The sequence below is a fragment of the Genypterus blacodes genome, unplaced genomic scaffold (genome assembly GCF_046128005.1).
Source record: "Genypterus blacodes isolate CSIRO-AG114 ecotype Tasmania unplaced genomic scaffold, CSIRO-AGI_Gbla_v1 ptg000029l_1, whole genome shotgun sequence".
Taxonomy (NCBI): domain Eukaryota; kingdom Metazoa; phylum Chordata; class Actinopteri; order Ophidiiformes; family Ophidiidae; genus Genypterus; species Genypterus blacodes.
The window spans coordinates 2,118,712-2,141,582 of NW_027466842.1; the positions used below are offsets into that span (position 1 = coordinate 2,118,712).

Here is a 22,871-nt window from a genome sequence, read left to right on the forward strand (position 1 = left end):
TCAGCTCCTGGTACTGTGTGTGTGTGTGTGTGTTCTAAGTACCCATGAGGATCAGGACAAGCTGTATGCTGTGTTCACTGCCCCCAGTTTAACTTATCTGACCCAACACAGTTCTCATTCTCTGATCTTTCAGCTGAGACTGCAAACTGACTATTAAACACACACATGTGATTTTTCACACTGAAATATCCACAATCCATGAATGCTTTTTGTACTTGTGTGGCCCCTCTGCACTGCAGGGTGTGTAAACGTATGTGGTCCAAAGAGGAGGAGCATTCTTAATTGTTGTTTTGCAAATTAGCACCTCAAGTCTCCTCCCAGGCTCCATGGAGCTCAGAGACGCTTCAGTCGCGTTGGGGTTAAGTTGGAACTCCACATCCACATCCAACATCCACATCCACGTTGGTAACCGGAGAATCGGCCCTGATTGACAGCGGCTAACGGTACGTGGGGATACGGGACTCGCCGGGATGGGGGGGTGGGGAAACCGGGGAGAGAGAGAGAGAGAAAGAGACAGAGAGAGACCAGAAGGGGGAGGGATACACTCTGTGGCGTAATTGTGTGTTGCCATGTGTACAACGAGCACAGAGGAGGAATTCAGACTGAGCGGTGTTCTCAGTCGTAAATGCAGATATCTGGAGGTTTGCGAGTATTTTCTCGAAAGCGGTTTTTGCACTTTCACCCCTTTCAGAAGTCCAAAGTTCAGGAGCGCGTAGTCAAACTCGTGCAACTTCGGTCTCTGGAGTTTGGCAATCAGTGTGCTGCAAGTTTTGGTTTGCACCGCTGAGTTTTGCAAAGTTCCCTAAAATCTGTTTGAAAGGAAGCAGTGAAATATGTCTGCCAGGCGGATTCCAATGATTTCATCCACGGGCGCCCGGCTGTTGAGCACGGGGCGAAGCGAGTTGTTTTCCGGGGCGCATCGGGCCGAGGGTCGGGCAGGTGGTCCCCCGGCCCAGCGGGTCCGATCGCTGACCTCTCCCGCGTGTCTTCTGTGCTCTTCCTCTCCCGTCAGAGCCTTGTCGGGACTCAGCGCGACGCGACAGGGGCTCCCCAAAGAGAACATGGCCGAGAACCGCGCGACTCCCCGGGCCAAAGTGCTGACGCTGGACACCATGAACCCCACCATCAAGAAGGTGGAATACGCGGTGAGGGGACCCATCGTGCTACGCGCCATGGAGCTGGAGAAAGAGCTGGCACAGGTTTGTGACATAGATGTTTAATGTGAGCCTTTATACTTCCTTTATCTCTCATCTATGGACCTTAGTGTGTGTGTGTGTGTGTGTGTGTGTGTGGGTGGGTGGGTGGTGTGTGTGTGTGTGTGTGTGTGTGTGTGTGTGTGTGTGTGTGTGTGTGTGTGTGTGTGTGTGTGTGTGTGTGTGTGTGTGTGTGTGTGTGTGTTATCTGACCTTCCCTTTAGTCATTCCTATGAGTGTGCGTGTGAAAGGCTTTTGGGAACTCATGCATGAAACTTCCGGTCAGACAAATCTGCACACTTTCTCAAATCTAAAACTGTAAACAGTAGTTTTGTAGTTGCAATACTTCAAACCACAAGATGAATCATTTCTTGTTCCTAGTTAGTTCCTAGTTAACAAGGCTGATTATGTTGGATCATGACTCTGCTGTTCAGTCCAACTCGTTCTTCCTCATTGCCTCTTTATAGTCACAGGTCAGCAAATTTCCGTTCTTGGGTCATATACTTACAATAATCATAGAAACATTTCCTTTAAAGGAATGTCTTTGTAGGCTGCCAACTGACCGTCTTATCAAAAGTCCCATTAGTTAATTAGTAATAAGTGAAATTGATCACGTGTCAGATTTGTGGACCGGCTTTTAAAAAGGCCACAGTCTGTTTCCTATTACTTACGGCAGAGATGAAGTGTCCTGCCCACACACACACATACTTGGCCATCTGTCCCACTGTTGCTTTTTGAGTTCTCTCTCTAACCCCTGTTGTGAGGTCCTCATGTTGTGTTTTCACCCTCTACCACAGCTGATCATGAGATTCTCAACACAAAAAAAAAGAAGAAGAAAGAAGTGAAAGTCCAAAGTCTGAACTTGTTGCTGTCTTTCGTCTGCTCGTCTTAGTCAGTCTGACTTTCTGTGACCTCGAAATGTGGCAGCTTCATGTTATCTCCCACAGTTCTGGTGATCCTAAAATGTCGTCAAAAACAAATAGAGCGTCTTGACTTTCACAGTAAAGCCGTATCCTGTTAACTATGGTAAATCTTTAAAATCAGGACTTTTAACTTGCAGCATAAAACGATTCAGTTAGGTCCAATCATAAGACCTTATTCCTGTCCGATCCCTTACTCTTCTGCCCTTTATGATGATGTGGTAACCAGCTGTTAGTGTACAGAGTGCAGTGTGGTGTGAAGCTGCCTGTGCTTGAGTGGTTTACTCAAGAAGGAATGAGCGTTTGAACTCCCGACCAGGTGAAAGGGGCACTCAGCAAAGACGATAACAGCAGCAGAGGGATCGTTTAACTAGACGGCTCACCGGGCAACAAATGTTTTCCGCTCCGTTTGATCTGGACCGTCCTCATCTGTAGGACAATGTTATCTCTCATCTGTTGTCTGTTACAGTAAATCCCTTCGTCTACAGCTGATGATGAAGCGAAGTCGATTCATTCGTGACAGTTTTCATGCGTCTGCGTTTTTTGTATGATCTAAAATGTTAAAAGATTCCCTTGTTCTCTTTTGATTTTTCCCCAAGAGCCTCTCCTTTTTCCACGTGAACCGTGAACGGCGTTGGATTACTCTGAGAAAACAGGCCACTGGGGTTTCTTGTTCTCCCTCCCTTTGTCTGAATAATAACAAGGCACAATCATGCAGGCTGTGATTCGTTCTTACACTCTCCTACAGTGCCTTTCTGCTGTAGAAAGGAGATCTCTACACGTCCAAAGCCACGTCGATAATATTCCCCAGGTGTTGTCTTTTCCGATTGGGGAGAATTGATACTGATACGGGATTTTGAAACAAAGAGGTGCACAGTTGAAGGCTGCACAGTTATGATGCCGGTCGGTCGGTTTGTGTTAATGAGTGGTCGAAAAATGAAAAGGGGACCTTGTGCTTTCTGAAGCTTGAAGAGTGTTTGCAGGGACGCACAAGGCCAGCTTTTGTCCAATCCTTTCGCACACACACTGCCAGTATTAAAGGCCTTATGCAGAGCTTTAAAAATGTTCCCCCTGCAAATAAGGTCTGAATATACAATCTGTGTTTAACTTTAACTTAGTGAGACGATGAGGAATCCAGAGGAGATCACGTTGGGAGGAACCGCACGGATGTGAAGGACGCAACCTAGTTAAACAATGCGGTTTTCCACTGATCATCTGGAATCCACGAGGACTTTAGCTGCGTCATTAATTAATATAATGTTTACCACTTTCAGCCTCAGGCATTGCCACATAGTTTCTTTCTTAGAGATGGAAGACATCCTGCTGATTCGCTGACCTTCAAGTTGGTTTCACCGCTTAGTTAGACTTTATGAGCTCCTCATTGTGGATGGAGGCTCCCTGTAACGTCATTGGTCCAGCCTGGGGAGACGCCTCTTCCATCTGTGTCCAATCAGAGAGCAGGAAGTTGTTTCCTAAAGTCTCTTGTGGATGGAGCAGCTGAGGGGTAGACTTGTTGTTTTGATTTCTGCCATGTCACGCTGTTCCAAACATCTGGCCTTTGTCCTCCCATCTGTTCTCTTATTTCGACACGTTTGATAGTTTTCAGCAGCAAGTTCTAGAGTTTGTTTGACACATTTAGTTTGCTGTTGCTTTATTGTAAATCCTTCTTTCTTCTTCTTTCAACCCCAGGCTAAGTGAGGTTAATGTGTGTCTCTGTGTTTGTGTGTCAGAGGCTTGTGTTATCAGCATGATAAGGTTTCCTATCGGTGTGAAGGCTGTTGCAAATGGCACAAGTTATACAATAATAAGAGGGGTTTATACTTTATACCCTTGTACGTTTGTTTGGTCCACTTCTGTATTTGTCTTGCCAACCTAATCTGAGGGGAAAGGTAAACATTTGGACTTCTATTAGGTGCCGCTGTAGGCTAGGGTGTTCAAACCGAGTCCAGTCAAGCACGATGGCGCCTTTAGGAGAGTTTGTGAAGTGAACCTCTGAGTCCACTGTCCCGTACACAGCTGCTGGACTCTGACCTTGCTTTCACCTGTATGTTATGATAAGGTTATGTGTGTAAGCCATGTGTAGGTCTAGTGTCAGTGTTGTGTAAGTGCAGTATGGGTGAGCGGGCTAATCATCACCCATCCTGGCACTGTTCCCCCTGTTTCAAATCAAATCGTCACAAAAACACAAATTGTTATCTCATCACTGCCTCATGAGAAGCGGCAATTGAAGATGCTGCTCGTTTGCGTCTTCCCTTATCTTGCCCTATGTGAGTTCTGTAACTTCATTTTGGTATGTTCCCCCCCGCAGGGAGTGAAGAAGCCCTTTGCCGAGGTCATCAAGGCTAACATCGGTGACGCACATGCCATGGGCCAGCAGCCAATCACCTTCTTCCGACAGGTCTGCACCTCCACCCTTCCCCCCTGGCTTTTTTTATCTTAAGATAGCTCCTGTCCTCTGAGACGAATGTCTATTTGAAGCTTATTCTCCTCCTCTGTGTGTGTGTACCTTATTGTGTTCCAATTGTCCCTCCTCTGGATTCTCCCCGATGCCCTCTGCACCCCCGTTAAACCTCTCCATCTCTCCCATGTGTTCAAGGTCTTGGCCCTCTGCTCTTATCCCGAACTGTTGAACGACGGCACATTCCCGGAGGACGCTAAAAGTAGAGCGCGGCGCATTCTTCAGTCCTGCGGAGGGAATAGTTTGGGTGTGTATACGGTGCGATGGCTTTTCGTGCAATGTGGTGGAAAGCACCTGTCAACGCCTGGAACCATTTGGTGCCTCAGTTCTCCTCGGTGTGCATGTGACAAAGTTACATCACAGTCTGTAATGTGAGCGGTACCATAGTTGACACAGTTGCATGTATACAGTGTGTTTGCTCTATAAATAAACTGTGCACTGATGTCATTTAGAAGGTATCTTGTGATTTTGCGTTTCAAATATGACTTCAAAGAATCGTTCTCCTCCTCTGCTTGTGAGGTGTTATCATGACCATTGCTGTCGTCGTTGTGTGATTCTCACCTCAGGGGCTTACAGTGCCAGTCAGGGCATCGACGCCGTACGCCAGGACGTGGCCCAGTACATTAAGAGAAGAGACGGCGGCATTCCCAGTAACCCAGAGGACATCTACCTCACCACAGGGGCCAGCGACGGCATTGTGGTATAAAACTACCCCCTTACATTCCCCTTTGAAACTAACTTGGCGTCTCTACTCAGACTAGTGTGAGATGTTGACGTACGATGCCTACGAGACGGTTTGTGTTGACGTTTTTTGTCCCATCCCCGTCTCAGACCATGCTGAAGCTGCTGGTGCACGGCGAGGACGCAACCCGCACCGGCGTCATGATCTCCATACCGCAGTACCCGCTCTACTCCGCCGCTCTAGCCGAGCTGGGCGCCGTGCAGGTCAACTACTACCTCAATGAGGAAAAGAGCTGGGGTTTGGACAACAGCGAGCTGCAGCGCTCCCTGGACGAAGCCAGGCGCCACTGCAACCCCCGAGCCCTGTGCATCATCAATCCTGGAAACCCCACGGGTAAAACTGCATGGATCCGCTCTGTCCGATGTTACTAAAGGGGCTTTGAGAGACGTGGAAATATTTTATTAGTCACTAATAGGAAATTAACAAAAGACAATTCAGTCTTTCTAGTCGCTCTAAATGTTTCTAATTTGCAAGTATTAAATCAAGTACTTACTTATTGCAAGGATTTGGCCAGTCAGCAATATCTATCATCTCCCTGGGAAATGTGTGTATCCTCCAGTTCCTCCCTGTTTAGTTTGACACGCTGACACCGTTTGACAGGTTTCTGATTGATGTGCCAGCAGTTTGGCACAGGAGGATTTAGCCTCTTTAGGGTTTTGAATACGCTTGTTTCTGGGGTTGCTCAACTTATATGAAAGCGTGCGGCTTCAACGGATTCTAATATAGGCCACATTCTAAGTGTGGCCACATATTGGGCCACACTTTTGTCCTCCCTTTGCGTTTGGATGAAGGGCAGCCACTAGATGGCAGCAGGCAGACACACACATTTCTTTTCTAAGCCTCCTTGTTTCTCACAGGTCAGGTCCAGAGCAGACAATGCATCGAGGATGTGATCCGCTTCGCAGCAAAGGAACGTCTCTTCCTGATGGCTGATGAGGTAACGTCTCGGCGCCTCTGTTCTCATCCGTCAGCCTGCTCTTCAATGGATCCTTCACCTCGACGTGTCTGTCATAATGTCTCCCATCACTCAGGTGTACCAGGATAACGTGTATGCTGACGGTTGCCAATTCCACTCCTTTAAGAAGGTGCTGTTTGAGATGGGACCTGAATACTCCGATAACGTGGAATTGGTATCTTTCCACTCTACCTCCAAATGTTACATGGGAGAGTAAGTCCTCTAAAACGCAGATGCTGAGATAAATCCCACTCTAATAACTCGTGTTTATAATACACAACCATGCAAGTTAGCACAAAATCTCAGAACGGTGAAGCTTCATCACTTTTGTCTCGCTCCTTTTGTCTCTCCTCAAAGGTGCGGCTTCCGCGGAGGTTACATGGAAATCATCAACTTGGACCCTGAGGTGAAGGCCCAGCTGACCAAGCTGGTGTCCGTCCGCCTGTGTCCACCTGTACCCGGACAGGCTCTGATGGACCTGGTGGTCAATCCTCCGCAGCCTGGGGAACCCTCGCACGACAGCTTCAAGAAGGTACATCGTCTACATTCAGAGTCTGGCAGGATCAACTCACAGCCACACCACAGACTACAGAAGAAGTTGTTATATTTGGTGTTTATAGTGCTGCTCGCTAGATATTGTGAATCCTGAAGTGTGTGTGTGAGATATACATGGGAAAAAAACTCCTATGTGTAGATCTGTGGTTGGCAAATTAGTTTTTATGTATTACTACACATTATAGTATCATTCCATTCCAAATGTAATGTTTTCTGTTTTGATTTTTTTTTGTCAACATTTGCCAAATGCTTGTAGGTTTGACAATTTAACAACAATTGAAAGGCATTTAGTGATGATGCAATAATGTGACAAATGCTTAAACGCGTGATTTATCTGGATTTTACTGATAAATTATGACTTTATGACTCTGTGAGGGATTTTAGCTTTCTGTGCTCGATGATAATCTCTCTTTTGAATTTGTCATCTTTACTCTTTTCTCCATTTTCTCTTCTCCTCTCCCCAGGAGCGCACGGCCACCCTGAGTGACTTAGCGGCAAAGGCCAAGCTCACTGAGCAGGTTCTCAACACTGTGCCAGGAATCAGCTGTAATCCTGTGCAGGGCGCCATGTACTCGTTCCCCCGTATCACTATCCCCGAGAAGGCCATTAAGGAGGCCACAGTGAGTTTGATCAACACTCTCGCAACTTGCTGATCGGGTGCCACATATTTACGTTTATACGAGAAATGAGCCCCCCCTGCTGTTCACCAAGCTGCAGATCCACAAATGTCACATGAGGATGAAGTTAGTCCTCCATCTCAAGCGCTGAATTATTAACTGCTTAACCTGGTTGAGCATAAATCACGGCGCTGCTGTGTTATCCACTCAGGGAACAAATGATTTCCGATATGTTGTTGTTTCAGTTCTGTGTTGCGGTTCGCCGCACAGTTGGAATTTCAGGGGAGGGAGGACGAGCAACAGTCACTGAGAATCCGATTAGCTTTCACACAGGATAAGGTCAGTGTAAAGGTGACCTGCTGACGCCTGATCAATTCTAGTGACTCCGCTCGCCCATCTTCATCTTGCTGTGTAACATTTGCAGGTGCACTCTCCCCCACAATTACGTAGAAGATGAGCAAGTTCCTTCATCAAAGATTTAGGATTATGGCTGTGACCGGTTTGTGGAAGAGTTTTGTGATCTATAGTATCAGAGTATAAAGCCATCAATCAGTGGGAATGCTCTTGTATTTACTTAAGGCGTCCCGCAAGAGTCAATAGTAGGTCCCCTTCTTCTGCAGATATATTGTAATTCTGTTTTAATTTTCCTCTTAGGACAAAGGTCAGCTTCCGGATATGTTTTACTGCATGAAGCTGTTGGAGGAGACAGGGATCTGCCTCGTGCCTGGAAGCGGCTTTGGCCAGAGGGATGGAACCTACCACTTCAGGTGCAAAACATGTGAACTCAAACTGTGGCAAAGGGTCAAAGTCAAAGAGTTTAAGAAAAGGAACGATCGCTCAGTGTGACATTTGGCATTACCTCAGCTTACTGAATTACAACACAATGAATCTTTATTCTGTAGTAATGTTTAACTTACATCACACAGGTCATGGTTCACGTTTGTCTTTCTTCTCTTCCTCCTCCTTGTAGAATGACCATTTTGCCACCGACAGATAAGCTGAAGATCCTGCTGGACAAAGTGAAGGAGTTCCACCGGGAGTTCACCGAGCAGTATTCTTAGATGTCCAGTCATAATAAATTCAACTTCAGCGAAACACAAATTATCTAGCTTATTAGTAAGTGCCTTCCTACAGCGGCTCTGGTGGTCTCTGTGACGATGCACTTCAGCTTCTGCTACGATCTCGCTTGGGCATTCATGGACGGCAAACAAGACTGAACGAAGCGAAAGAGATGAAATGATTAATTCAGGGACGTGTCACTTTGTGGCCTTAAGTCTGTGCCATTTGATATTTGAAGGATGTAAATCTGTGCATGAGAGATGTGTCTGTATGTGTGTGTGTGTGTACTGTATGTGTGTGTGACAAGCCAACAACACGGTACTGAAGATGAAGTGACTTTGTGGTGCACACCTGGTAAAATATTCCGTTCCTGCGTGCAGAGACGTCCCTTTTTATATGATGATTAATTTTGATTTTATAGAATCGCAATAAATGTGACATATTTGCATGGTGCTTGTCATTATTTTGGAAAAACTCCTATTCACTACACAATACATCAAATGATCCATGGTCCAATCTATATAACCATCAATAATAAAGTCTAATGTGTCATTATAACGGTGCAGAAATAAGATCCTAACTAATTAAATTGTGTCTGTTTTTGAGTTTCGTTATAATGCAGAATGAAGCTGATCACTGTCTGCACTAGAATATAAAGATACTGTTTGATTATAAGCAAAACAATAACAACAATACAACACTAATTACTAATTACAACACTAATAGTAAAATTAAACCATTAGTGAGATTCAAAACAGTCATATATACACACATTTTATATATTAGCTGTTTATTTGTAAAAACAGTACTTTTTATTTTTTGTACTGACCAGGTTATATCAATACCATATATAGTATTGTGTCTTATTTAACACAAGTCTGTTTCATATTAACTCAATTGCAAAATAAACTTTGAAGTTTAAAAACAAGCTTTCAGTCCGTGTGTGTGTGTGTGTGTGTTAGGAAAAGGATTTGTTGTGGGTTAAAATTAACCCTATTAAGTACAATTAAGTAATTAGCTAGATAATACAGAAGACATCTAGTCAGATCGTCTCCACTTAACTTTCACACACACACACACACTTCACCACAGACACACACACTTCACCGCTTGTAATAATGCTGTCCAGCCGCGAAAGGTTGGACCTGCAGACACCGTAACTGATTTTGTTGTCTCTTAATCTGTCATCTATTTTATTGGCTTGTGTGCAATTTCAAAGCAAGTTAGAGTGATGAATGGAGCTGTAGGCGTGTGTGTGTGTGTGTGTGTGTGTGTGTGTGTGTGTGTGTGTGTGTGTGTGTGTGTGTATGTGTCAGAGCAAGGTATAGAGAGAGAGAGAGATGAAGAGAGAAGAGAAGAGAAGAGGCCAAAGTGTAGCATGTAGTTTGAAGGGGTTTTCTGCTCTCTTCCCTTCCACTCCGCAGCTGCTGTCAGCTTTAATTATCTTTGACAAAGGGCCCCCTGAATCCTAATTACACTCTGCTTTGTCTTTCCCGGGGCCCCTCACTGCTCACTCTCGCAGCTTGACGTGCTCACACATCCCGCTCCTCTTCACCCTAAAGTAATTGGTCGCATTTGCGTTTTCTCTCTCATCTCCCTGACATCTTTTGGGAATCAAAGGTCATCATTAGTTCGAGCGAGGATGTAGGGCGACGGAGAGACAGTCGCACATCAGACATCAGCGCTGTCATGTGGCTGTCCCCGTAATGACAACGACCAGTCTTCATTCACGGTCACAGCCTGAGCTTCATTTGACTGCGACGGCACAGTCAGACTCAGCGGGGTTTGTGCATTGACAATCATATTGTATTCAGTATTCCGCGTGTGATGGGAGGAAGTACCCGATTCTTTTGCTTAAGTAGTAACAATACTGTCAGGAGTGTTAAATTCACATAATTGGAGATGAAATAATGAAATATTCAAAATCCCTGAAGCTGTTTGAGAATTTTCTCCCGCAATGTGCCTTCCTCTTCTTTTCCTGAAGGAGTTTGAAGAAGTTTTTCTGCTGTTAAACTGCTGATTAGTTGCAGCTTGTATGTGATACTGAGCTATACAAATAAACCTGATTTGGATTGATCACTTTAATATTTACTCACACTGCATGACAGACGCAGGCCTGCTTCTATCTTTATCCTGCATGTTATCTTTACATCATAATATGCAGTCCGAGGAATCATCAGCATCTCCAATCAACAACTCCATTGTTTTCTTGCAGGTATGAAGTGATGCTGAGTGTGACTGCGTGGCTGCAATCACTTTGTAGGAGACAACTTGTGTTTTGTTTCACTGTAATTGCAGACCAAAGGTGAAAGAGATTCAACATTTCCTCTCTCGCGTTTGAATGTGAGCCTGATTTCTGTCCGCAGCGGATTTCATCTTTCCTCTTCGGAGTCTTCCTCACTGCTTTTCCTCTCAGAAACTCAATCATTAAAAAAAAGAAAAGTCAAACGTGATGGAGAATGGAGGTCAGAGATTTGGAACATACAGGCTCACCTGTAGGATACTGAAGTGCATCAAAACAAAGCTAGAAAAAGCTAAAAAGTTCACGCTTTTGGTGCAAATTTTACTTTAATTTCATGTAACTATTGTAGACCCTTGTTTTATTCAAGGAATTTAAGAGAAATCGCTTCTTAGCTTCACACAACCATAGAAAAATCAATTGAATATTGATTATAATATCCATAGAGGACCTGATTGGTGCCACTGATATTCCACAGTGGGTTTCTAGTGACTTTGTGGGAGTTAAAGATCCAATAGTATCAATAAAATTCCGCATTTCAAACGGCAGCGTCTTGTTTCGTTATAGGATATTTCTTCTTCTTCTATGGAATCCTTTTCCAAAGCAGCACAAGGTTACCGTGACCTCCTTGCTTACTTCTCTTGCGTCACATGTTTGGGACTTACTCACATGCGCTCACGTTAAACACACAAGTAGATAGAAGATAAAGGGCAGATTTTTAAAAAGTAAGAAAAGAAATAACATTGAGAGAAGAGGGGTGGGGGATTGAAGGTGGGGGGCTGGGATGATACAGAGATTGGGTGATAAATCTTGTTCTGATCAGGTTTCTCTGGTGCCCTCACACCTCAGTCTCTTTCTTGGGGGTAATTAATCAATCCTAGACTGGAGGCATTGATCGGCCCCTGCGGCCTCTGCTATGTTTACACTCCTCGATTGTATTTGCCACTAAGCCCCTCGCTGCCGCTCAATCTCATCGGCGCAGAATGTGACACCCCTCCCTCCCATGCCATCAGCCAAACACCACATCGATTGGCATCTCGATGAAAATCAATCTACTTATTTTTATTTATTTTTGGTTGCGAGGAGGATTTTGATTTTGTTATAATCCTTTCGCGGTGATTATAGCCAAGGTTGAGACACACAAAGCCGGTGAGCAATCAAAACACTCAGAGGAATGTAAGAGGCAAACATTTCCGACCCTCTGTCACAACAATGACTATTTTATCCATAAGTAAGAGCTTGTTTCAATGGTGCTTCAGGTCACATATAAGGCCTTTATATGGGCCATAGACACGTGTGTACATGACACAGATCTGATTAGGACTGTCCAGTTGCTGTAATTAATGGAATCAATTTGTCAATGGCTGGAAATTGGGTCTGAATTCCTGTCATTTATCCAAGATTTACAGATTTTAGTTTCTCCAATGTGAGTTTTTGCTGTTTTCCCTGTTAAATGTCCCGGAAAATTTAATTCCTTTGAATTTTTGGACCCTGGGACCCTCAGTCACAATTATGATGTAAAAAATAGTCAAAACTGAAGATAATATTTTATCCGATGATCTTTATGTTCCTGTCTGTCTTTGTGAGCAGTCTCTTTCTCCATTTTGTCCATTTTCGTTATTCTGGAGTGTCTTCTTAAATGATTCAAGATGTCTTGCGGGCTGCTGACGTGTTACGCTGTGTTTGGTTTTGAGTCCCTGCAGGGTGACAGGAGGATGGGAAGGATGATGCAGAGGGGGAAAAAAGTGACATTAGAACTTCTGTGAGATGATAAATGGTAGAATGAGACGCCACTTACTGCACAGCAAAGCGTTTGTAATAATTTATTTCGGATTTGTTTAATCGGTGTAGAAGCAAAAGTGGGAAAGAAGAGAAATGGTTCTGACAGAACTGTACTGGGAAACCACAAGGGTCTGAAATATGTGATGAGATCCATCCCAACTTCATGGACCGCTCTCTAGGGGGCGCTGTGGAATATCTGCATCTTTTTCTTTGCTATATTACCAAAAAGAACTCTAATTGACATCTTTGTATTGGAGCAAATTACATACAAAATGAATAAAAAACGTTTGTAATGTTTAAAGAGAGAGTCTACAGTCTATTGTGATGGTTCCATTTCTCTATTCTCTATATTCTGCATGTTTTGTGCTCCTGCCTGTCCTCCCTGTGTCTGCTCTCTATAGAGAAGAAGGAGAATAAGAATCATAAAGACGATATCTGACTGCTGTATTAAACACAGTCACGCGATTTGCACTGTCATAACCTTTTCACTCGTCTGCTGGTGTGAACGCAGTCTCCAGAAGCTCTGTGTTGACCTCATGTCAACTCCTCCTGGCTCTCTTACAGCTTTCACGAGTGCCCACTGAAGTTTGTGCTTATTAAATTCTGTGCATCCAAGCATTATTCCAACCCCATAGCTTCAACTTTAAATTCTATTAAAGACCGTTCATAGGAAAGGAAAGGAAAGGAAAGGGATTGTAAGCATTGTATGGCTTCAACAAAGAAACAAATGGAAACAGAAAGGAGTTAAGGTAATTCTTCAGGATAAATTGAATGTATTTTGAGTTGACTCTACCTGCAGCCTATAATAGAGCGGAATAAGAACAATAAACATCTCAAACTCCTTCCTAAACGTGCCAAAACTGTACATAATGACACCAAAACAATCATCAAGTCACACCTTGGATGAACTTTCCTCTCCTCTTGCTGTCTAAAGTTCAACTACGCATGATGCCGTTCGCTTGTTCCTCTTAAATACCGGACAAGCTTTGAGTGGGCGGTGTGGTAACGCAACCCCCCCGCCCCCCTACTGCGACGAAAAACCATCGAGCCCAAGCTTTTCTAGACGGAAGAAAAACAGATTTCTGAAAGAGCAGAATGTGTGAACTGCGCTGCGTTGGACATGAAGCTCATCCCACTGCTGCTGTCCTGTACGCATACTGCTTCATCACTCCATAAACACTTGGCTGTCAATAGCCACATATTATTTCTGTTTATGTTCCTGCCCCTGGTAATGAGAGGTTCATTCACTTCTCCTCCATTCAACACCACAGCTTCCTTGACAAACCTCTGCTTCTAGCTTGATTGTCAGCTGAGGCCTGCTTACACACCAGGTCAGGCTACATAAATGTCATACATATTTAATATTTCACCAATCTAAACTGACAGAGGGGATTGAAATTGCGCCTTACATTTCATTAGACGATTGGAAAGCCTCTGTTCTCTGGTCAAATGGGCCCCCCGTATGTTTTATTCATGTCCTCTGAACATCTGCTTGTCCGGATGTCAGGAATCATCAGGCTCCCCCAGGACGCCGCCTGACTGCCTGTAAATGAACAGAGGCGAAGCTCAAAACAACCTGTCAGAGGAATCTTCCTACACGGCAACCGAGGTGAGAGAAATCCTTTCAAAAGTGTCGAGCGGCAGCATCAAGGTGGGAAAATACAGTTAGAGGTAATTGTTCTTTATGTCTTTAGTGAAATGGACTCAAGCATGAATAAACGTATTGACATTGTGTGTGTGTGTGTGTGTGTGTAACAGTTTATTATCTAGACTATGACTGACTCCCACTGACAAACAAGCAAACTGCCATGTCTGTTTCCAAAAAGGTATTGACAAAATTTAGCTGTCGTTGTTATAGCAACACCATCAGGTCTGATTGATGGTTCTTTTCTTCTTTTAGGCATTCACGAGATACAGCACTTTTTGCAGAACGAGCTCAACTTTGGGAGTCATTCAATAGTTTTGGAAGAAATTCATAACGGCCTTGATTTAGAGAGCTAAGACCAAACGTGGAAGTTGCGATCACGGCGCCACCATGAGGCCGACCAGTACCAAATCTGGATGGGCGCCCTAACCTGGATCGTGACCAACCAGCCCACTAGATTTCACCAAAAATCATTCAATAGCTTAAAGAGAAACACACAGACAGAGAGATCAAATGATCGATCAAAGGAGACAGAGAGGTGCTATACTTTTTAATTGAATTAGCAAAGTACTATCTGGTTTAGGGGAAATAAACAACAACAACTGGTGAAATCTAGCTTTTGCCTTCAACCCCCCCCCCCCCCCCCCCCCCAACTAAAATGGTGGTGTGATACTGTGAAAAGCTTCTAATCCACATTGTGTTTTCTTCCCACAGTTCTGGTGGGTTTTGACACGGCTGTTCACTCTGGCTTCTGCTCGACAAGATTCTCTGAGTCACTGGAGGCCCGAGCCAACTGCAGGGAAAGAGCCTGACCACTAACAAGTGCTCACTGACTCATAGCCACCACAGTATGTCCCTGCATGTGTGTGTGTGTGTGTGTGTGTGTGCGTGCCAGTGTGTGTGTGTGTGTGTGTGCACGTGTACGTCTCTGAATATTATTCTCTTCTATTCCTCACTTTGCTCCCATCCTACAGAAAACGTGTTTGTTTTTGATCTGTGCGCTGTATGTGTGTATGTGTTGTGCTTTTTTTTAATGTTGTATTCATTCTGACATGCAGTGCCCTCGAGTGTCAGAATCATAACAAAACAAATAAACAGACACGGCATAAGATAATGTGCTGTGGACTCATTATTCTATAGATGCAATTAAAGGAGTTCTATTCTTTTATTATTTGTCTCAGTTCAGTGCTGAAGTTAGATTTTGAATAATGCAAAAAATACTAGGACTGTACTGTATAGCTGTTCGTGTTAATACTTTCATTTAAAGCCTGTTGTCATGGTCACTGGTTGCCCCTCTGAAACACTGGCTTCTTTTCTCTGTTGTTCTCTGTCTGACTGAAACCTCTGAGGGTTATTTCATCATTAACTCGGGGTTTATTATCTCAGTATTTTTACTTTTGCACCACTTCATCCCCCAAAAAAAATATGGTGCATTTAGTAAAACTTCTACTGAGTAGCCTCCAGGGAGGAATTTTAAAGAAAAGTTACATCTTTAGATAAAATGGAATAAAACTCTGAGACTAAACACTTGTCTCCACTGAACAAAGACGAAATAGCCAAACTTGATGTTTACACTCCAAAAAAAGGAACATTGTGTCTCTTCAGTGACAGTATGAGGTCTTAAGTATATCTAAGCAACTAATAAAAGTCATTACTTATGCTATTAAGGCTTGACAAGCCCTTTAATTACGCATTAATAGTGCTAAAAAGGTGTGTAGGCCGCTGCAGATCAGTGTGTTTTGCGCATTGGGTCTCATTCAGGCTGCAATCACAGCTTCTCTCTCGATGGACACAATCATGGTTATCTGAGTTTCTCCCTCCTCTTCATCCATCTTTCCACCCCAGCAGTGAGGTGCGGCTGACACACAGAGGGGGGGGACAGGCTTTGCATTCATGAGCACATCATCATCATCATCCACATCTGCCCTCCACTGCAACAATTAGCCCTTCATCACTCAAACACCCGGTGGCTCCTGTGGCAAAACTTTTTTTTGGATCTGGACATTTTCTATCAATCACAGACACACAAAAAGCATCATTTGGATCATTTGATAGACAATTCCAAATGAGTTAGTTAAGGATTTCAATAATCAGCCTCTACACACCCTTAAACAATTTTCTGACTTTTTGATCACTTCATTATCTAATGCATGAGTCTAATGCGTGAATCCCTCATTGGTAATTAATTAAGTAAACTCAGCCTATCTTCATTCTCAGAGCCTCAGCATTCAGCATTATTCAGTCATTTCATCAGTACCTTAGTGTGAAGTCATCCTTCATTGCCTCCTCCCAGTGGCTCCCTCCTTCCTTTCCCTGGACTTATAGATTTTCTCCAAATGATAAATTGGACAAGGGGAGCCACTGAAGTGCGACCAGGCACCAAAAGAGAAGAGCATCTGTTTTTTTATGAGCCTAATTATGCTTAAGACCTTTAAAGCTGCTGGTATACGTTGTTAGTATCGCCTCCATTTGTTTACTTTGTATGAAAATCCTATAGGGTAAGAACAATACATAGCGTGGGGAAAAAAACTATAACGTATTTAATAATGAAACTTTAAGGGTTATGTAAGCGTGCTGTGCCAGTTTAATGGTTGTCCCATGTCTCACTTTCTCTCCTCGGATTAAAGGATCGCATGCATCCATCCCATCCATCACCCCCCCACCCCCCACCCCCCACCCGACCCCCACCTCTCCAAACACAGAAAAAGGGGCTAACAGTTCATTTCCAGCCCACTCTCTCTCTCATGTGGCACCGCGGCGGGCAGAAACTTTATGCAGCTTCACATCATCCCCTTTAACGGCTTTTCTGTATGTACTTGTTGTCACAGATCGGCGCTGCTTCGTTGTGGATCCGGAGATGCGGAGATGATCCGGGCTTTGGACGGATGCTGCGGCGCGTAAAAGTTGTGGATGGTCGCCTTTACGCGTAAACATTCCCCGGGCTGTTCCAGAAAAGTTCCCGTCTAGTTCAGGACAGATTCTTCCTCTGTAAACATCTCGCCCACAATCAGGCTGGAAAACCATCCACTCCGCAGAACACCGCGGACCCGCAGAGCGCAGATGATCGCAACTGGTGTTTGCGGCGTCGCTCTGGTGCTGGTGTTGGTGATTCTGATCCCGGTCGTGGTGAACTCTGCCGGGACTCCAGCCCGCTATGAGATGCTCGGATCCTGTCAGATGGTGTGCGACTCCCACGGGACCGCGGCCACAGCCACGGCGAAGGCGACCAACGCGATTAATAACAAAGACAACCGGTTGGTTCAGTCGATGCCAACGTTCATCCAAGGTCCTCAAGGGGAGCAAGGGCGCGCAGGGAGGATGGGTCCGAGGGGACCGAGCGGCCAACCCGGGCTACCAGGACCTGTAGGTCCGCCCGGGGACAGGGGGGAACGGGGCCCAACGGGTCCACCGGGAGCAGCGGGGGCAAACGGGCCCACCGGTGCCATCAGCGCGGCCACTTACAACACTGTTCCAAAGATCGCGTTTTATGCGGGGCTGAAGAAGCAACATGAGGGATATGAAGTGCTGAAATTCGACGATGTGGTCACTAATCTTGGCAACCACTATGATCCATCTACGGGGAAATTTACCTGTTCGATACCGGGGATTTACTTTTTTATTTACCATGTGCTGATGCGAGGCGGGGACGGGACCAGCATGTGGGCTGACCTCTGCAAGAACAACCAGGTAAAACAAGTCATTATAACCTTAACTCTGTCAATCATAGTCTATATTATGTTTACGCCTTTTGCGTAGGAGAGACGTGATACTCGATATGCATGTGTCGATCTTATTAACGCATATTTTAGTGAGTAAAATGTGACGGAGCTGTTCGTGGTTCTGAAACACGTTGCCGTTGCCTGTGTTGCCGTCCAGGTGAGAGCCAGCGCCATCGCTCAAGACGCCGATCAGAACTACGACTACGCCAGCAACAGCGTGGTCCTCCATCTGGAGCCCGGGGACGAGATTTACATCAAGCTGGACGGAGGGAAGGCGCACGGGGGCAACAACAACAAGTACAGCACCTTCTCCGGCTTCATGGTGTACGCAGACTAACAGGAGGACACCAGGGGAGGGGGAGGAAGATCTGCTCCAATCCTCCCTGATCCACCGCTCATACCTAAGTCTCTGTCAACTGGATTTATTAGAGACACACTGAATCATCTACATGTTGAAAAATGAGGGAAAATATGAATCCTACTTTGCAGAGTTCACATTTGAAAGAGTAGCTCCACAAATCTAAATATGTACAGTGTGGTTGAATTATGAAACATGCCTGTGAAATTCTTATCCGTGTTCTTGTTGCACCTTGAATGAAACTGTTTAGCTTTACCAATTCAGGTTTATGTCATTCAGCTGCTGTGATGACATAACTCTGCCCTGAAACGGGTGTAGATGAGGCTGTAAACCGTTCAATGTATTGATCATTGCCACGTAATAATAACACATATATATATATATATATAAATATATATATATAATCCTTAAATGATATCCACATAATCACCACTCTTAGTGTCAATAGTCGATACGTGTGCTTTATTATTCACAAATACTTGATTGTAGTTGCATTTTGGGTGGAAAATGTTAAAATATATGGTGTTTGCATGATTATAGAAACCTAATAACTGTGCAGCATAAAAGCACTTTTAAAGGAGAGAAAGAGAAAATGGCAAATGGCAAATGGCAAAAGCCCCCCCCGCCTCCATCTGTCATTAGTATTCAAGAGCCGTGGAACACAACTTGATCATGTAACTCATTTTTCTCGTCCGTCTCCATGTGACAGCTCAGTGGGGGGGCGGGGGGGGGGGGACTGGGTGGTCAAGTGGTTAGTCACCGCCGCCAAAAAACTGGACAGTCAGATTGGCAGCCACGTGTCCACTCCAAAGGTCTCCGGAGCTTTGGGGGAGGCTCTGAATGTAGAAACGGGGGGGTTCTGGCCCCGGGGGTAACTCTTTGACTGTCAAGCCTCAAAATGTGAAATTAAACGTCTCTGCCTCTGTCTCACTTTGTTATCCGCTATACCGGAAAAGATTCATCAAAGTTATACAGTTATTTGCGGTGCACAGTCGGCTGCGGTGATGCCATTGATCATGCGGTGAAGTCACCCTGTGAGGCCACCTGTTCCCCAGATGAGAGGAGACCATGTCCTTCATCCAGCCCAGTCTGCCTCCTATAGACACCCAGACACCCAGACACCCACTGAGGGGCGACGGGACAACTCATCTAACACACAGCCGCACTGTGCTGAGAGCAGAGCGCACTGATCAGCATACTGATTACGATCCACCACGCACTAATTAAACCTAAACCACAACTTGTTTACAGACGTGAGACAAAGGAAGCGGCTATATGACACTGGCAGCAGAATCAATCAGCGTACATATTTGTGAGCACGAGCAGGGGAAAAAGTAGACAGGAAATGAAAATACGTGTCTGTTTGGGGGGTAAAACAAATGACAAATATCAAATTAAAGTTCTGTTCCATTTTCGAGGTCCAGTACATAATTATCCTATTGCTAAAATTCGAGACGGAGGAGATTTTGGTTTCATTCATTGGTCTCAGTCTGATGCTTCCCATTCAGAATCAGTCCGGGCTGTGATCGTTGCCGAATCATTCATTGTGTAAGTGCAACATTTTCTTGATAAAAATCACTGCTTACATCAAAACTTCTCCTGCTTTGAGTTTCATTTCTGCCTCATTTGAAGGTGAGCCAGTGTTTGGGGTTGTGGATGAGGATCTTGTCCACCTGGTTCTGGGAGATTCCCCTGGTCAGCATCTTGGGCACGATGTTCCTCAGGATGTGAGAGTAGCCGTGGCCGCCGTACTTGGTCAGGCGGTTTTTGGTGTGAATGTCGTGCGCCACCAGGATCTTGTCCTCGTAGCCCTCCTTCACCAGGAACGCCAATCTAAAGACGGACGCCAATGAGAGGACAAAAGGGGCTTAAGACAGACGTACCAGAACAGAAACCAGCACGTTCTCAGGTCGGATCATAGCATTTTTGACAGTAAAACGTGTCCCGATTTCACATTTCTCTCCCGTTTTTGTGACTCACGCCTTGACTCTCTGGCTGTCACTGGGCATGTCCACCTCCAGATTGTAGGGGTAGTTCAGCATCTCCGTGCCAAACAGGTCATACTCCAAGTAACTGCCCAGCTTAGCAAACTCCAGCAGTTCACCTTCTTCAAATAAGGTCCTGAAGTGAGGAAACAGAAAGGCCATGAAGTCCTCCTGACATTTGGGATTGATTGTTCAGTTTTTTGTTGGTTTATTGTATTTTATCCTCCTTTTAATGGTTAAATATAAATGTACAGTATGTTTTAATTTCCTGGGAATTTCCAAAAATCTACATGGCAGATGAGAAAATGAACTTAAAGTCAATTCCAATACATTTTTGCTTCAGAAAGCCAACATCAGAAAAGCCACGACAAGGAGGGAACGACTATCAACATAAGAAGAGATGGAAAAGTATAATATAAAGAATAATCATATCTGACAACATGACATAAACGATGTAATAAAGGTTGTCATAGTGTCAATTAAACCCTGCCATCCCTTCATTTCCCTGATTCAGCAAACTGTCCGCACAGACGCCTCACCTGTCCAGGTGAGACATGACAGTTTTGCCGATGTCGCCTCCGGCCTCCTGCAGGACGCGAACTATCTCGGCAGGGGCGGCGGCGTTGCGGCCCGGGTGGATGATGACGGGGCAGCCCAGCTGGGTCTGAGCGTGCGCGGTGGCCCTCAGCACCTTCCTCTCGCTCTCCGTGATTGGCCAGCCGGTGCCTATCTCTCCGATCACGCCGCAGCGGATGTCTGTGCCGTCGGCGCCGTGAAGCACCTCGCTGACGATGATGTCGGTGAGCTGAGGAACAGGATGTGAATGTGTGATCAGAGGAGGCGTTGATTGATTAGTACGACAAAACTTCACTTTTCTGATTTCTCTGTTCTCTCTCCGAAGGAATCACATTACAATGATATATATAAGTCAGTCATCCTTGTCTATAACAACCCAGAAATACAAAATAATAAGAACTTTCCGTCTGGAAGTTACATTTACAGTCATTTTGTGTCCGCCCACACTAACTGTCACAACTGCACTGGACCTAAAACCGGGGCCGCACCTTCTCAACTGTCATACGCTTGGTGTCCTCAGAGTGAGTGCAGTCCACGTAGTACCCGGCTCCACCGATGACATGGACCCCAGTGTCCTTGGCGAGCTGTCTCAGGGTGGGCAGGTCTCTGTCAATGCCCGTGGTGGTGTTCTCCACTATCGTGCCCCCGCCGGCCTTCCTGTAGGCCAGCAGCTCCTCCCTCACTGCGCTCGTCTCCTGCAGCAGGAGCAGGTTCTCCTTGCAGCTGTAGGGGTACTGCCTCAGCCAGTACATGTGCTCCATCTGGAAGGGGTTCTCTGACACTGCCTCATCACCTGGCGGCGGAGGGAAGTAGCAGCACTCGAAGCTCATGGTGAGGTGTTCATGGGTCATGGTGCGACCCAGCTGGTCCGGATCCACCGGACCCAGAACGGTCTGGACCTTCCCGCTCAACTCTGACATGATGGTCTCGATGGATGTTCAGGGTTCAAAAAGGCTGAAAACACACACACATACAGGGTTTCTCACCTTGATGCTCTTTATGTTAGAAGTATATTAATGCACATTTATGTTACACTCAAAATTGTTGATGATCGCTGTGCATTTATGCAAAATATTAACCATCATTGCACCATTTAATCAGTTCATTGTTCCATTTTGAGCAATGCTGAAGTCTTGAACTCCAGCTTGGTGAAGTCACTTAGTCTCATGGAATAAGTCGGGTCTACAAACATTCATTCACAAAGCTACATTGCAATGGAATTAATCTACGGCTATTTTCCTGCATGAAGCCAAAGATTTGTTATTTATTTATTTGTTTTTTGGAATAATCTTACTAATTTTCTGACTTTTTCAAGTCATACAATAATCATTATTGAACACACTGCAGAAAGAAATACAGATTTTAATTTGACTTTAATCATTGTTGTGCACATTTTCCAGCACACATATTTAGCCGCTGTAAGTAGCTTCAATGTAGTTACAGTAGCTACCATCCCTCGTTACTTCCCCATTAAATTGTTACCTTATTGAGACAGTAGCTTGACTGCAGCTGACCTACTTACAGTTTAAGACTGAAAGTAGCTACATGGTTATATTTGGTACCAGAACACTTTTGAGTTCTATTAAATACTCTGAAAGGATTGGATACCAGAAACACTTCACACTTGGACGAAGCGGTGCATGAAGCAGCCTGTTGCATGTAAACAACCAGACACTGACTAGCAAAGAGACCTTTGGACAGTCAAATGAGTCTCCGGTTCGGTTGATTTCAATCCCTGCCTTTCTCACTTTACTGGACGTCCTCGGTAAACAATGTAAACAGAGAGTATAACCACAACCTCCTGCTGCAACACAGTAACATCACTTCAAAGAGCATATGTGCGCAGTAAAGCGACGAAGAAACACGGAGACGGACACATGCTGGAGCTTTAAAGAGTTTTCATTCTAAGGTGGAAAATCGAAAAGTGCTGCAAGACCCCGCTTACCCTCCTCAGCTCTGTCTGCACTTCCGTAAAACGTCACACAGGGAGAAACACAGCGGGTCTTATCGCGGGAGAATACGACAGTCCCACCGCTGCCGAGAGTGTGGCGGCATATAATCGAATTCC

At 45.0% G+C, this 22,871-nt stretch overlaps 3 protein-coding genes across 4 annotated transcripts; 2 read left to right on the top strand and 1 right to left on the bottom strand.

Moving 5' to 3' along the window:
• Positions 1-546: 546 nt before the first annotated feature.
• gpt (glutamic--pyruvic transaminase) lies at positions 547-8,947 on the top strand. Its single transcript, XM_076144840.1, has 11 exons — positions 547-1,199; positions 4,422-4,511; positions 4,710-4,818; positions 5,138-5,271; positions 5,403-5,646; positions 6,171-6,250; positions 6,345-6,481; positions 6,626-6,800; positions 7,288-7,443; positions 8,095-8,207; positions 8,411-8,947. Exons 1-11 carry the CDS (start codon positions 834-836, stop codon positions 8,499-8,501), a joined length of 1,695 nt encoding a protein of 564 aa, XP_076000955.1. The 5' UTR covers positions 547-833; the 3' UTR covers positions 8,502-8,947.
• Positions 8,948-17,225: 8,278 nt separating this feature from the next.
• Positions 17,226-18,506, top strand: c1ql3b (complement component 1, q subcomponent-like 3b). The gene is made up of 2 exons (XM_076145000.1): positions 17,226-17,852; positions 18,042-18,506. Exons 1-2 carry the CDS (start codon positions 17,226-17,228, stop codon positions 18,219-18,221), a joined length of 807 nt encoding a protein of 268 aa, XP_076001115.1. The 3' UTR covers positions 18,222-18,506.
• Positions 18,507-18,683: 177 nt separating this feature from the next.
• On the bottom strand, positions 18,684-22,834 carry pter (phosphotriesterase related). 2 transcript variants are annotated; one of them, XM_076144999.1, is made up of 5 exons: positions 22,749-22,834; positions 21,292-21,757; positions 20,767-21,032; positions 20,223-20,363; positions 18,684-20,075 (listed from the first exon to the last, which is right to left on the bottom strand). In XM_076144999.1, exons 2-5 carry the CDS (start codon positions 21,721-21,723, stop codon positions 19,865-19,867), a joined length of 1,050 nt encoding a protein of 349 aa, XP_076001114.1. In that variant the 5' UTR covers positions 21,724-21,757; positions 22,749-22,834; the 3' UTR covers positions 18,684-19,864. The 2 variants fall into 2 exon arrangements, with proteins under 2 accessions (XP_076001114.1, XP_076001113.1); XM_076144998.1 differs by having other exon boundaries at positions 22,628-22,755.
• Between the last annotated feature and the right edge of the window lie 37 nt (positions 22,835-22,871).